The sequence below is a fragment of the Equus quagga genome, chromosome 20, assembly GCF_021613505.1.
Source record: "Equus quagga isolate Etosha38 chromosome 20, UCLA_HA_Equagga_1.0, whole genome shotgun sequence".
Classification (NCBI taxonomy): domain Eukaryota; kingdom Metazoa; phylum Chordata; class Mammalia; order Perissodactyla; family Equidae; genus Equus; species Equus quagga.
Genome location: NC_060286.1, coordinates 17,160,438 through 17,175,148, shown reverse-complemented (window position 1 = coordinate 17,175,148; position 14,711 = coordinate 17,160,438). Strand labels below are relative to the sequence as shown.

Sequence of the window (14,711 nt, the reverse complement as noted above, 5' to 3'; positions counted from 1 at the left end):
CGCGGCCAGGGAGGCCCGCCCCTCGGGGAGTGGGGTCAGGAACAGAGCCTGTAACCCTACTGTGGGTGCTGAAGGGCTGGATGCAGAGGGAGCCAAGCCATGGGCATTGGAAGTCCCAGTAAGGGCCATCATGAGCTCATGCAGGTGCTTCTACCCAGGAAGGCAGGTTGAGGGAAAACGTGCCAGAACAGCTCTGCGGCCCAGCAAGGGACACACCTTTCAGAAGGCCTCCTGGATACTTCTCCAAGCCACAGAGTATGGAGGCTGCCACATCCCAGGAATAGTCCTAGGATTGGAGACACCCATCAGAGGCTCTGATGATCCCTAGGAGGCTGGGACCAATGAGCAACTGGAAGCTGGCACAAAGGGAAGGGACAGCCTCATGCCCTTTAGGCCAGAAGTCCCCAAAAGGGCGTGCAGAGAGAAGAAACACTCAGGGTGGCTCTCCGACATTCCTGGGTGGGCACAGCTCTTGGTGTTATAGCCGGCAGCCCCAAATCTCCACCTGCACCCTGGACCTGAGAGCCGATCCCTATTCTTGGGGGTCAGCAGGATCGTGCACATAGAGAGTGACAGCTTGCTAAACAAAGATTCTGGAATAAGCCACATGGCTCAGCTAGGCAGGAGGAGTTCCAGGTTCCCTGGAGGTGGTGGCCATGATCAACGAGGACAGGGAAACATGGCTCTTTTGTGGTGGGCCAGGACATCACAGTGGGGTACACCCGACACTTCAGGTGCTGTTGCAGGTGTGACCTTGGTCTTGACCTTGCGGGTCAGGAAGTCTTGCTTTGGGAGATGGCCCAGGGGTTGGGGAGACAAATTGGTTCCCAAGCAAATGCGGCTGAAGACCCATTCCCCTGCCTCTGAGATCATTTCTACTTTGGGGAGCGAAATTTCTGCCACTGAAGCGAGCTGCTAGGTGCCCGCCTGGGGTTAATAGAAAGATTACAGTACTGTGGTTTCTTTTGACCTGTTCTCTTCTCCTCTTGTCAGCCTGACCTCCAGGATCTCAGAGTCCCACTGCTTGGGTGTTAGTGGGAGATGAGGTTGTCTGTCACTCAGGAAACTGAGACTCCTCGGAGGGAGCACCGTCTGTATGCAACAGACTTCGATCTTGGGACTTTATTTAAGAGTGTCAGAGTGGTGTCTGGCCACTGCTGATGATCGTCAGGGCCCTGGGTTTTGTGGTTGAGCACAGACAACGGGGCATAGAGACCACCCAGACAAGGAGACCCTGGCAGAGTCAGGGGCTTCAGCTTTCTGGTGACACGACTGTCCCAACATACCAGGATGAGTCACATACCCCAGAGCTTTCCTGAACTAGTCAGCATCCGGCTTGGGAATGAGGGGAAACAGGTTGTGTGTGTGTGTGTCTGTACATGCATGTGGGCACGCACATTATAATGGAGCAGAGTGGGGAGTAGGGAGGGGTGGTAGATTTTTTCTCTAGCGGTAAATCCTGCCCACAAACCCCCAAACCAAGGAGCCACACAGAGTGAGCTGGATTATAGTGGGTTCAAGTCATTTATTTTTAGCCTGTACCAGCATGTTTGGTTCTGGGGTCCAATCCCCAAATTCCAGAAAAATAAACTAATGAGAACCACATGCACTACGAGAAGGCCATTCTGCTGTGTCCGTGATCATGCAGTGAGTGGGCATAGAATATAGACCAGGAGCCCTCGGCATGGAGCAGGGCCTCTCTCCCGGGACAGTTGACAGCAGCTGGCTCTGAGACCTCACTGGGACTGGGGAAAGGGCAAGGCTGGGTTATTTGGACCCTGTCCCTTTACAGCCCCCAGGTCCCTTATTGCTACATTTGCTACTTTGCTACTTTATGACCCCTGGGTGGTACCCAGGGGACGTCTTATCACTGGGTGGTACTAATGAGTAGGCTGCTGGCGTCTGCCGTTGCCATGGTTACACCAGCACAGATCTTTCTTCAGAAGGTCCAGTGGTGAGTTATCAGGGATTCATTTGGCCACTATTTGACTGTGCCACACATGGTCCTTGCTGTACACTCAACTCAGTCAGCCCTTTTGGAGGCTGGTGGCATGTCATCTTTCTCCCCGCAGGGCTTTCCAGCTCCTGGACCTTGCTGGAACACCTCTCTCCTCCAGCACTTTCTGCAAGGCCCAAAGACCAACAGCCCTCAATCCTTTCCAGCGTCTGGGAAGACTTCCTGGTGGTGGCTTTTGAAGCCCATGCATTTGGAGCACAACAGGAAGGGTGTGTTTTAGGAAAAATGTCAACTGTCACAACCAGCCAAGGGGCCAGACGGGTGGCAGTCTCCTGGTTCAGTGTCCCGTCGGTGAGGTAGTTTGAACACACCAGCAATCCTGCCTGGGGAGAAGCCCCTGGAGCATATCCCCCTGTGTTCACTGGTCCAAGAAACAACTCAGAGACATGAGAGGTCCCTCCTGGGCGCTGGCCTGGCCTGACCCTTGGGCAGTCGTGGGGCTGGAGCACGGCCCAGTTGACTGCACTGGCGGGCCAGGCCCTGCTCTGTCCCTGTGGTGCCGCAAGACCTTCCCAGGGGAACAAAGCATCACTTTCTGGAAGGGCAGAGCCCTCTCGCAGCCCAGAGTTCCTGCTGCTCTGGTCAGGCCCTCGGGCTGCTCCTGGGCATTTACGTGAGCCAATCTACAAGTTCTCCTCGTCCGTGTAGGCCGAGGCCCGGTGCCTGTGTGTCTGGCCTGATGGGTGGATGGTCACATCTAAGGCCATCCTGATGCTTTGACTGTGGGGCTGCCAACATGATATTTGCCCTGTGAGCCCTCATTGGGAAGAGCCCCAGGCCCAGAGACCACGCCTAGTCAGGGAGCTGAGGCAGGACATGGCGAAAGAGGAAAGTCTGTTTTGCTACAGAACTGCCTTCAAAAGCCTGATCTGGCCTGGATTTATGGCTGCGTGGACCAGGCCAGTGGGGAACTGGTCAAGACCAAGTGTACTTGTCTTCTAAGGTCTGCATGGTAGACTGACCTTGGGCTGAGCAGCCACGTCCCACGCCCCATAGCTAGGCGTGATCTACTGGGAAGCAGGTGCTGGTGGTCGCAGGACCGAGCATGCCTTGGTTGGGAGGTGGGATGGGGGTTATTGCTCTGGGTTTGAGTCCTTCTGAAGCGCCTTTTCCTCTGTTGAGCTTGCTGGATGTCCCCAGAGGAGTCTGGAAGGCTTCAGCCTCCTCCATCTCAGGGCTACAGTCCACCTGGCTCAGTCCCCTCTGGGGACTTCCAGGGTGGGCCAAGCCTCAGGCTAGCATCGCTCAGGAGTAGCAGCCAGAAGGGCACGGAAGTTACGGCCAGTGAAGCCAACCCTGCCCTGGCTGCAGCCATGGGGAAGGGCAAGGGACAGCCAGGCCCTTGCCCTGGATAACTGAGGGCACAGAGGTGCCCACTGTTCTGGAACTTCCTTTGTCCACATACCCTGCACCTCCATGTCAGCCCAGCCTGGGGACCCTTGGCAGGGAGGAGGTTCCTTTGGGCAACGCTGGGTGCAGAGGAACTTGAACTGTGATTTTGTTCTGAAACATGAGGTCTGTGTGAAAAGCAAGAGGATAAAAAAGGGTGGAAGGAGGAGAGGAGGGGTCAAAAGACCCCAGAACATGGGATCAGGCTTTGTCTCAGTCCTTTACTCATTGAGTAGTTACCGAGTGTCTACAAGTGCCAGGCTCTGTGCTGAGGTCGCGTGGAACAAGGGTATGGGAGTGTCCCATGAGACTCTTTGAAGACACTCTGAGGACTCAGCATACACCATCTAATTTCCACTGTGCCTCGAAGAGAGAGCAACTACTGCCAAAGGGGGAAACTGAGGCATAATGGTCAAGAACCCATGATCAAGACTCCAACTGCCCCTGGGGCCCCGCTAAGGGATGGAAGGCTGGGGTCCTGGGGATAGGGCCCTGCGGAATCAGACATCCACGGGGCCCAAAGGGGAGCACCCAGGAGGCAGGGTCTGCGAACAAGCCTGTGAGCCTTTGGTCAGCAGCTGGGGAGTCTGCCTATGTGAGGAAAGACGGACCAGTGATGCTCTTTGCTTCTTTGTTTGCTGTTTACACAGTCCCAAGGGAGATTTCTCACCTAGGGCCAAAAATAGCTCAAAGGAGGATAGTAATAGCAGGTGGGGGAGCGGGTGTCAATTCAAAACCATGTCTCTGAATTCACTCTGTCCGAGGGCTCATGGGAGTTGCATGACGACAATGACAATGATGAGTACTAGCTACCGTTTGCTAAGCACCTACTGTGCATCAGGCATCTGACTTGGAGCTTTGCGTACAGGGTCTCACAGCCAAGTTGGCAGACGGTCTTTTTGACACACGCATGAAGGGAATACAAGTGGGTCTTTTGAAGGTTTTTGCAGGTTTTCCTTTGTGTCTGCTTTTTCCCTTGATGACCGGCATGGGTTAGTGGGCTGCCTTAGCTGGGCTGTCACAGAACCACTTGGCCCTGGCCTAGTCCCTCTGTAGCAGATTCTGCTCCAGCTTCAGACCCAACAGAGACCTGGCCTGGCAGGGTCCTGGCCCAGCCCACAGGACTGCCCACCTTGTGACCCAGCCGCTTCCAGCTGGGAGCCCTCCCAGCTTCCACCTGGGGCTGCCAGAGGGAAGGATCCCAATGGCCCCTGAGTTCATGGCCATGTTTATTTTGAGGAAAACATGAGGGAACAAACCAAGGAGCAAGGGGCAAAACCAGAATAAATTACGAAGTAATAAATTTTTAAAAAGATGGTCAGGACCTTCACGTCTGGTAAACCACAAGCTCTTTCATCTACACCGGTGCTTCCTCTGGCGTTGGACCCTTGAGACATTTGACAGGACCAGAGGGCAGCCACCGGGCCTGTGGAGACCTCTTGGAAAGCTGGCCTCCAAGGGGGTTGAAAGAACTTGAGGTGAAGCCATCCACGAGGTTGCTCGGCGCTGAGGACATGATTGGGACACGTTGTGAGGGTGGTGCTTGCTGTTGGCCCCTTACACCCCGGTGGCCAGAGAGATGGGGGGAAGCGGGAGGCAGGGGCGACACAGTGGCTGTAACTATGGTGGGTGTGGTGGTGCACCGGGGGATGGTGGGGAGGTGGCGCATAATACTGGATGTGCTCAGGGCTGGCTGGTCCCTCTTGCGTCTGCCAGAAGGCGTGATCCCCCAGGCCGCCAGAGGAGTGATGCGAATAAGAATATAATCTTAGGTGACAGTCACAACAGGAGCCCCACGAGGTGTTCTCCCCTGAATGAGTTAGGGATAAGGACCTCTTAGAGAACGGGGTGTCAGCGCATGACTGTACAAGGAAGAGAGGGCTGTAAATGGGCTGGGCGACCCCAGGCTCTGTAGATGCTTTCCTTCCGGTCTCCCTGTTCACCCCCGAGTCTCCCCACCGTTGCCCTCCATCGCCCTCACTCTTTCTCCTTCACAGTGACCAAATCTCCCCGTAAGGAGACTCTGTCCGCGGATGTGGAGCGCCGCCGCCTGCCCGCGTGGTCCTCGTCCCCGGGCCCCGCGGTGGGAACTGTCAGGAGGACTGCATCAGGCCGGTGAGGCGCTTGCCCGCCAGCGACTTTCCCTGCAGAGACAGGCGACGGAGAGGCACGCACAGGCATGCACGCACACACAGAGGGACAGAGACAGAGAGCCAGACAGGCGGGTTAATTGTTGTAGGAGCCGTGGAGGCCAAACGTCTTAGCTACCCGACCCCTTTAATCACTGGCTTTAGGAGCCTTAACCTCAGGCAGTTGGAACAACCAGGACTCTGGGGCAGGTTAGGGAGTGAGGGAGTTGCTGGTATTCTTTTTGGGGTGTGGGAATTTTACTTACCCAAAACCAAGCACTTCAACCCTTACTTAGAGCATCTCTTAATGCCTGTGGGCCGGCCCTGAACTTAATGTTATTCAAGTGAGGAAGGAAAAGGTGGATTGGGGACCAGCAAGATCAGGGAGGGAGGGTTGACCCAAGTAGATGATGGCTAAGGATCTGGGTGGTTAGGAACTAATGAATTAACTATTCTTAAGAATGCAGAAGACCTAGGAATCCTGTTTGAAATGCAGGATGAGTTCTCCCTGGAAGAGACACACAGACTTCGGGTCCTCCGGATGACTGCTTCTGGAACTGAGAGTACAGGGCATCCCCTGAGCCTGGGCTGATGAGCGCTGTAGGGCCCAGAGAAGTGCACTCCTGCATCTCCTATGTTCCTGGCTCCCCATCTTCGGTACCCAGGGGCTGAGTATGATGACTCCACATCAGGAAGTCTACACACCCTTCCTTAAAACCCATATGGCAGTTCTTCTGAAAAATGAACAAAATAAACTGGATGGTGAGGCCTGGTGCATGAGGGATAGGGGTCCTAAGAGTAGCCAATTGTTCATGTGCCCAGCAGGAGGTGGCTGAGGAGCCTCTGATGCGGGACTGGGCACCAAGAGGAGGGATGAGAACGATAAGTGAGGTTCAGGGGCTCAGCCTATTTCCCTTGATGTCGTCTGCACCCAGTCCCTGCTCACTCTTTTCAGAAATCTATAGCCTTCAGAATCCTCGGATAGGGGTCTAGAGGAGAGTGTGGCTGGCCCCAAGCAGATTGATCACTGTGTCTGAGAAAACACCCAAAACCCATCCTATTATTGACAGCGGGTCAGTGACACCATCGGCGTCCGCGAAGGGCAGCACATGATTGCTCGTCAGCCTGGGCCACGCTGTTTCGTAGTGTGAGATTGCAAGGGCCAGCAATTCCTCGTGTTCATTTCCAAGTGGGGTGCGAGGGCTCATCTTGTTTACTGGGCTTGGCTGCATGTAAGCTGGATGTAATTAAAAAAAATTGATCAGGTTTGTGAAGCCGGGTAGGGTACTCAATAAACCTGCTGATTGATGAATTGATGGATAATGGGTAAATCTAATAAATGAACAACATGGGCTGTGAGTTTGCTGGATGCAGGACAGTGTGTCATCTGACTTAGCTCTCCATGGAGGGACATGCAACTTGACTTTGAGAATTCTGATGGCATGGATGGGAGCTTGTCCAGGAATGGAATTGCCCTCGGGGGCTATTGGAAAGTCTGCGCCCACCTTCTCTTGCTCTTTTTCCCCCTTTCTTTCACTCCACTTCTTCACTAGTGAGACAAAACTTTTCATTTTTTTCTCCCCTATCTTAAACACACACACACAACCTCCCCATCAGTAATCTTATCTGAATCTTCAAATACACTAAACTTAGCCTGCAGCAGGATACATTTATACTGGGCTAAACATTCTTTAATCAGATTTTTTTTTTTTTTAATCCTAGAGGGTTGCAGCGCCAGTCTTTGCAAATCACTAAAAGCAGGATGGTACTCTGTGTAGAGCGAGTTAGGTACAACAGCTTGTAGACGGCAGAGGCCGACCTTCAAGGACTCCCTCCAGCCCTGGATTCTAAGGCACACACACTGCTATTCCTCTCCTTGACTGCCCTTCCTCAGATGGAGCTCGAGGCATTTGTCATCCAGTTGGTTCACCTGGGAATGTGTCTTCTCGATGTAGGCCTGAGGCAGGAAGCATGGGGGTGTGTGTGAGGTCCTCTCCGGGGAGATGTGGAGCTGATGAATCCAGGGCCTCCTGGTCAGAGAGCTCTAACAAACCTCCCCACTCCCCTTACCCCGTCCATCCCCGCTCCTATGAAAGGCACCCAGGAATCATGCTTTCCTCTTGGTGCTGCTTATTGCTGTGGCAACCACACACCAAATACAGGCTCCTCCCCACTCCTTCCATCCCTCCTCCACCAGGGCCACAAATTACACATAGTAAACTCAAATATATATGTTCCAGGTCTGCCATACACGGCATTTAGGGCTCTGATTTAGCTAGCGACAAGAAAAAAAAAAGAAATCACTAAAGCTTCTGAATAACAGTCTGTGGCCAGTGAGTATGTTAAAAACCCAGAGACAAAGAAGGCGAGGTTCGCCAGGCATCCAAACCCTCATTACAGCTTCTTCCTCAGTAATGAAGTCATGTTGGCTGGAGAGGGGGCTGTGGGTCGACGGAGGTTGGAAATTCTATTTCTGGATGATTGTGTGTCTATTTGTTTTAGGTGAATTTGGCCCTGAGGCCCCTGGCCCCCATCCCTCCCAGTTCTATAGAGTGGGCTGGGCTGAGCTTGGAGGGGCTAATTAATGTCTTCCTGCCTAAGTCCTGAGCTCAGCCTCACAGCTCTGACTCCAACGACCTGTGGCCAGCCCATCAATCCTGCCCCGCCCCTTCCCCCAGCTGCTTCCATTTCTTAGGGCTTCAGGGGTGGGGGCAGGGTGGTCGGGTGGTGGAAGGGGTGCAGCTGATCAGCCCAGAGAACAGACCCTGAGTTTGTTCCCAACCTCTCAGCAATCCAGGTGGCGCTCCTTGGCATTTTTGTCTCCCTCTCCCCACTCCTGTGCTCAAGCATTTACCAAATGTCAGTTCTGTTGCTAAGGGGGTTCGTGAGAGTTTGGGTCGTCTTGGGAGGCAGCTCAGCCCACCTGCCATCTGTCCTACGCAGTGACCTCCTGGGTCGAGGAAGGATAGGCTCAGACCGGAAGGTGGTTACTCATGCAGGACGCAGGCATGGCTAGATGCCTGGCCTCGGGCTTTGGGGAAGAAATCCTGCAATCACACTGGCTCAGCAGCTGCCTCCCTTCTGAAGAGCTGAGGCTCCTGTAGTTTTCAGGGATCAAAGTGAAATCTGACAGCAGAGGCTACCTGTGTTCAGAGGTGAGCTGCCACAAAGCCTACGCTGCTAGGGGCTTGCTGGGAGCTCCTGAGCTTCCTGCTCTGCCCAGAGAGAGGAGAGCTCCCACCTGTACCCTCTAGGGCTCCTGCCTCCTCTTCACCCCCATCCCTGCCTCCGTCTTAGATGATTCTGAAGGAAACAAGAAGGAGAGTGGTAATTCTGCCTCTGCCTGGCACCTTGCATAGTTACAGGGGAAGTGGTTTTTTTCAGTGCGTGAATATGTGATGTTCCTCAGTGCCGGTCAGTTGGGAACGGATCATGGTGCCAGAAAACTGCAGCCAACTCAGCCTGAGGCCTTGGCGGAACTGAGCAAGGCAGCTGAAGGTGGTTGAAAATGCTATTAGCAGGCAGCCTTTGTCCAAGTGAAAAAATATAGTGATTAGAACTGAGCTGCAGAAGGTCCATTCCAGAGACACCCGAGCTTTGCATACAGACAAAGTGCTTTTCACCTTCGAGACATTTGGCAAAGTCTAATCCAGTAGAATTTGGGATCCTTCAATTTCATGGACCAGGGGCTTAGTGCTGGGTTCACGAACAACCACACATTCAACACCCACCCTCTACCCTCACTGATCATTTCGGCTCTGTGGCCATCTTGATGGCTAGAAGCCTGGAAGAAGGTGGTCATGAAATCTTTTGTTTCTAAAAGGAAACACACAAAAGGAATAGCTTCCTTTTGTGCAGAGCTTTAAGAAAAATCAACATGCTGTTTGACATGCTGTGGCTCTGTGCATCACGCTTCCGGATATTAATCAACAAAGCATGCACGATCCGGGTTACAAAGAGCTTTCGCCACCTACTTACCTGGGAGGCTGATGCTAAACACTTTGGCTGGGAGAAGGGCTGTGGTTCAGAGAGTAGCCCTGGGGGTCAGATGGCATATTGGGGGCAGTGGAGCCGCGCTGTAGGGGCTCAGGCAGGACCCTTTCAATGCTAAGGGAGTAAAGACATCTGAGCTGCTGATGAGATTTTCTTGTGATTTGCCCAGATGACCTCAGACCAAAGTTACAGATCTCAAGTTCAGCAAGTCTAAATTTGTGCTACCATGGGGATAGAAATCACGGTTCCCTCTGGGGGAGAGGGGTGGAACGGACTGGAAAGGGGTATGGGAGAAATTTCTAGAGTGATGGTTGTAGGTTACACTGATGGATACATTTGTCAAATTCATTGAACCATACATTTCAGATCTGTTCATTTTGCCAGATGTAATTATACCTCAAAAGAAAAAAAAGATTAGAAAAAAAATCCCAGCTAGTACCTCTCTGCTTTGAAATTTCCCATCCCTTATTCTTTTTCAGTTGCTGTCCCAGCAACTTTGCCTTTTGGCTAAATTCAATGCTTCTCTCTCCAGTAGAGGAGAAACCCAGATTCCTCTGCTAGGGGAACTAAAACTTGCTATAGAACTAATTGGGAGCACTATTTCTAGTCTGCATTGATCCAAACCGATCACCTTGTTGTGACACACAGGCATTTTTCATCCTTGCTAATGAAAAATGGTGTTCTGCTGAACAGGGCTCACCAAATGACCTTGCCGGCAAGAAGTGGGAGGCCCCAGAGATGAGCTGTCCTCGCAAGGAGACTGAAGGTCACCTGTGAGTAGCTGATGCTCAAGTTCATAAATGATGAGCATGTGTGAAATCACAGGCCTGGGGGAGACTTGCTGACGAAAGCAGTCAGGAGTCTGACTAAGATCCAAGTGGAAATGTGAGTGTCCTGGCTTGAGTTCGACAGGAGCAGGAGAAGTCAAGGATCTGCCTAACTTTCTCGGGTGACTTCCCTGGAGGTTGGTGCCCCTGGTGATCCTTCTCCACTGAACAAAGCATAAGAAATGATTTCAAAAGGGAGTATAAGGAATTCTGTGGCATCTACTTTCTCAATGACGTTTAAAATTGGGAAAAGAATGCCATTTGCTTTGGATAGTTTAGGGGTCTGAGAAACTCTGGCAAGGGATGGTGGGAAAATCCATCCTTAACATAGAATAGTTTCAACAAGCTTTTCAACTCCCCCTCTCTCATTACCCTCTGCTCAACTTGGTGAGGCAAGGTGGGGCAGAGGAAATGGGAAAACCAGGTGATGGGACTAACCCGAGATTACGCACTGCTGATCCACAGCAGAGTTAGGCCAGAGAAGCATGGAGAGACATCCTCCCCTCCTGACTCTTCCGTAGTGGGTTGGGGGGTGGGGCGGGGGGACAACCCTGAGGCAAGATCCATTCCTGGGGTCTATATTACTCCCGGGTCCTTGCCAAGCTTTCTAATCTCTCTCAGGAGCTGAAGGGCATTTTATTTGGTTTTAAAATATTCTCTTTATTTGGCTTTTTAAAATAAGATACCACAAACATAAAATAACAGCCAAATAAAAAAGTCACGAGAGAGGTGAAAATTGAATTAATAAAAAAAAAAGTTCACTGGCTGAAGAATTAATATACATTCATGCACATTTAAACTTGTTAAAAAAATAAGGAATATGATCAAAATGAAAATAATGGATTCTTTTGAGACAGCCCACCATCTTATGTATGGTGCTATAAATAAGCAGGTTTGCCATGTTAACGGTGGGTCAATGGAATCTACCAGCAGTCATATCTTTTGAAAGCAATTCCCACAAAATGTCCCTGGGACCATTAGTAGGTTCAGACACCTTACTCTAGCCTGTAGTGGCAACTACCAGTGCTTTTTTTGTTTTTAATTTTCATTTGGAAAAGGTAAGTTGCCAGCCCTCCTATCTGAACTACGTATAAAGAACTGACCTACCCCCGACCTCCCATGGACTCTCTTTGAATTTCTTATTCCTGCCCAATGGGGGGACATCAATATCTCATGTACTCCCCTTCTCAGGTGCCCTCCTCTTCAAATCGCCCAGACCTTGATGGTGCCAGGGTGGGAATGTTCCCATTACCCGGGACACAGGTTAGCTACCAGGACAATTACCAACAGGCATCCGTTATTGACCATTGAGCAGCTACGGTGTGTCAAGCACAAGAGGCATTCTATAGACACTTCTGCTAATGTCTACACCCTTGTTGTCAGTTAAGTATTACCTTAACCCCCACTGGACAGACGAAGAAACAGGCTCAAGTAGAGCTTGAGCCACTTGCCTGAGAGCACACAGCTGGTCGGTGGCAGAGCCGAGTGGGTTGGCCTTTGTGACCCACACACCTTCTACTTTGTGCATGGCTGTCAAAGAGGGAGGCAGGTGGAGCGCTCAGGGGCTGGACACCTCCATGCCCGCCCACACGAGGCGACCTCTCAGGGTGGTGTGGGGTGATTTTCTCAACGTCACTGAGAGAGAAGCTTCAGCTCTTGGGCAAGCTGAGACCATCTCGGGCATTTCTGCTCAGCCTGAGGTGCGTCCCTTCATCACATTTGGGAATCCTGAGAGAGGGAGGTGCCACCTTCTGGCCAGCAGGCCTGGCAAAGCGAGCCTTTGGCTACTGTTCTGGGCTGGGGTGCAGGTCATGTGAATTTAAAGCAGTGGCTGCTGGACAGGTCAGGTGAAGCCACCACTTCTGTTTGTAGCCCTGTGTTATTGGGGCTGATGCCTCTGGGATCTCCATAGCAGCTGTCCCAGGGAGGAGAGAAGCAGGTGTGATGTTTACCTTTCTAAGGAGATGCACAGCTGCCTAAGAGCTGCCTCACTCCAATTAGAACCAAGTGTCTAAATCGCGGTGTCCTGGCTGGGGAAGCCCTCCTTGGGTGGGACTCCTGGCACCCCTTGCCACCCACTGTGCTCATCACTTACAGGCTCTTTGCAAAGGCCAACCTGCGCCTGTTAGTTTGGGTGGGTGGTGGAAGACCATCCTCCATGGTCCTCTAGCTGTGCAGGGACAAATCTAGAACCAGAAAGACATGCTGGGAATGACGAGGGCTCAGCAGCTGTGCCCTACACTGGTGGCAGGATGCCTGGCACAGACTCCCCAGCCTCTCTTCCATGTTGTGCATTCCCACTTTCCCTGCGCTCTTTATCCACACATGGGGAAATGTTCCCTTTTTTATTGCTGAATCTCTTGTCTCTCCTTCCTCTACTTCCAACAGAACACCCCTGTTGCTCTTTCTACACTCGGCCTATAGGAAGTTCTGGTGGACGCAGGAGTAGAGTGGAGGCCAGCATTCCGCCACAAGGTCCCTCAGTAGCATGACTTCCTGTGGCCCAGGCAATGCCGGCCTCTTTCTCTCCTCCTCTCCTTCCTCCTCCTCCCCAAAGGCACTTCGGCATCTCAGCTCTAGTTCACTCCAAATTAGGCAAAGGTCAAAAGACTCAAGGAAACAGAGATACGGCTGTGTTGCTATTGGAACAACTTGATGCCACTTTTTTCTAACTGGGAAGTTCAAGTGACCTTTGATGATGGTTACAGGGGAGAGTGCCACTGGAGTCTAGAAACACAAAATTGTGGACCAGACAGCAGGATGAATCGCTGGCTTGGCAGTGTGTGATTCCCCCGACGACCCAGGAAGACCCTAATTTCACCTTCCTAAGGGCATTTCTCATCTCCTACAAACACATTCACCCCAACCACGCCCATTGATTGGGGTCCTTGGTTAAGCCAGCTGCCAAGGCAGAGCCTAGAAGGCACCGCCCCCACTGACCCAAAGCATAATCTTTCTATGAATGTCTACGTCTATTTGGAAGCATTTGCAAAGAGGGCCAGCACACTTCTTTTTCCTCCCTACCACCAGGAAAGCAGTTCAACAGGCATTTATCAGACATGTATTTCTAACCTGAAAAAGTGCAGCAGGGGACAGGTCAAGCAGCATTTTCAAGAGATCTCTGGACAGAAACTTGGGTCAATGGAATTCCTAGGCACTGAGAACCTCCTTACTCCCCTATAGACCCTGTCACATGTTGCTGCAATGCTTTCAGTCCTACAGGATAGCAGATGGGTGGTCCCCCAGCCCTCTTCTCCCCCGGTGCTCTAGTATGTAGAAATATGAGATTTCCAAGTGTCCTGCAGGACTGGGCCCTGGGCCACACAGGAAGGGTTGTGGAAGCTGTAACCGAGAGATGGAGCCTAAGGATGCTGCTGTTGGATTTAAAAGCATCTTCAAAGGTAGCAGGCTTTTTTGTCTTGTTCTGCTAGGGGTCCAAGAGAAGTGAGTTACAGGATCAACACCAAAAGACAATATTTGCACATTGCCTCTGGGACAAGGGACTCATCTCAGCATCATTTCCAGACCCCTCAGTTGCTTGTTTCTTAGGAAGGAAAAACTATGAGTGCAAAAATGAGCACACCAAAAACTGGGCGCCATTGGCTGTCCATGGAACCAGAGTGTGAGAACAGGAGTGGTGGGTGGAGATGAGGCCATGGACAAACGGATCATCTCTTCTGGATTTGGGAGCACCTTCTGTGCAGAAGGCTCCCAAAGAAGGTTAGAGAGTGCGGACGCCGGGGTCACTCACCCACTGCTGGAAGGAAGCCACCTCGCGGGTGAAACGCAGCGGCCATTCTGACTCTGCGCCAGCAGCACTAGGCAATTGTGTTTTTAGGAAGGGAAGTGAAGAATAACTTATCCAGCTGAAACCATGAAGACCTGTGGCTTAAGGGAGCCCCTGCCCAGACACGCATACAGCTGCAGCAGGCATGCAGTCCATGCACAGGCACATGCAGGTCTGCAGCGTATGTTACACACGTCCATACACTGAACACAGAGGTGTCTATCAGGCAGGCAGTACATGCACCTGTCTATACAGCTGTGCACACGTTCATGTGCATGTTTACACCGCAGGCACTTCCATAAGCATCTCATGCAAGGTGCATAAGCAACCACGTGACGGGTTGTAGAGCTTTCTATCAGGCTTCTGAGATGACAATCTTTGACAAACACTGCAAACTTAAAGCATTTACCTTAAGATACATATATAAAACCCGGACTCTCCCAGGAAAAAGCCGTTCATGTCAATGGAAATGGCCTCTCTGCTTCTGTTTCTGTCAATACTACAAGCAGTAGGAGCGTGCACCACGGGGGGCTGGTTTATGGGGGATTTCAAAGCATCCCCTGCCATTT

The 14,711-nt window shown here is 51.9% G+C and overlaps 1 protein-coding gene across 8 annotated transcripts in view; it reads right to left on the bottom strand.

Moving 5' to 3' along the window:
* Positions 1-1,939: 1,939 nt before the first annotated feature.
* Positions 1,940-14,711, bottom strand: part of RGS6 (regulator of G protein signaling 6) — a 573,259-nt gene continuing 560,487 nt past the window's right edge. For 3 of the 8 annotated variants that reach the window (XM_046647776.1, XM_046647777.1, XM_046647781.1), the window contains one exon: positions 1,940-6,772. In XM_046647776.1, the coding sequence (XP_046503732.1) occupies positions 6,749-6,772 (24 nt within the window). In that variant the 3' untranslated portion in view covers positions 1,940-6,748. The remainder of the gene's footprint in view (positions 6,773-14,711) is intronic. The other 5 variants (XR_006886380.1, XR_006886382.1, XM_046647775.1 and 2 more) reach the window with 3 other exon arrangements.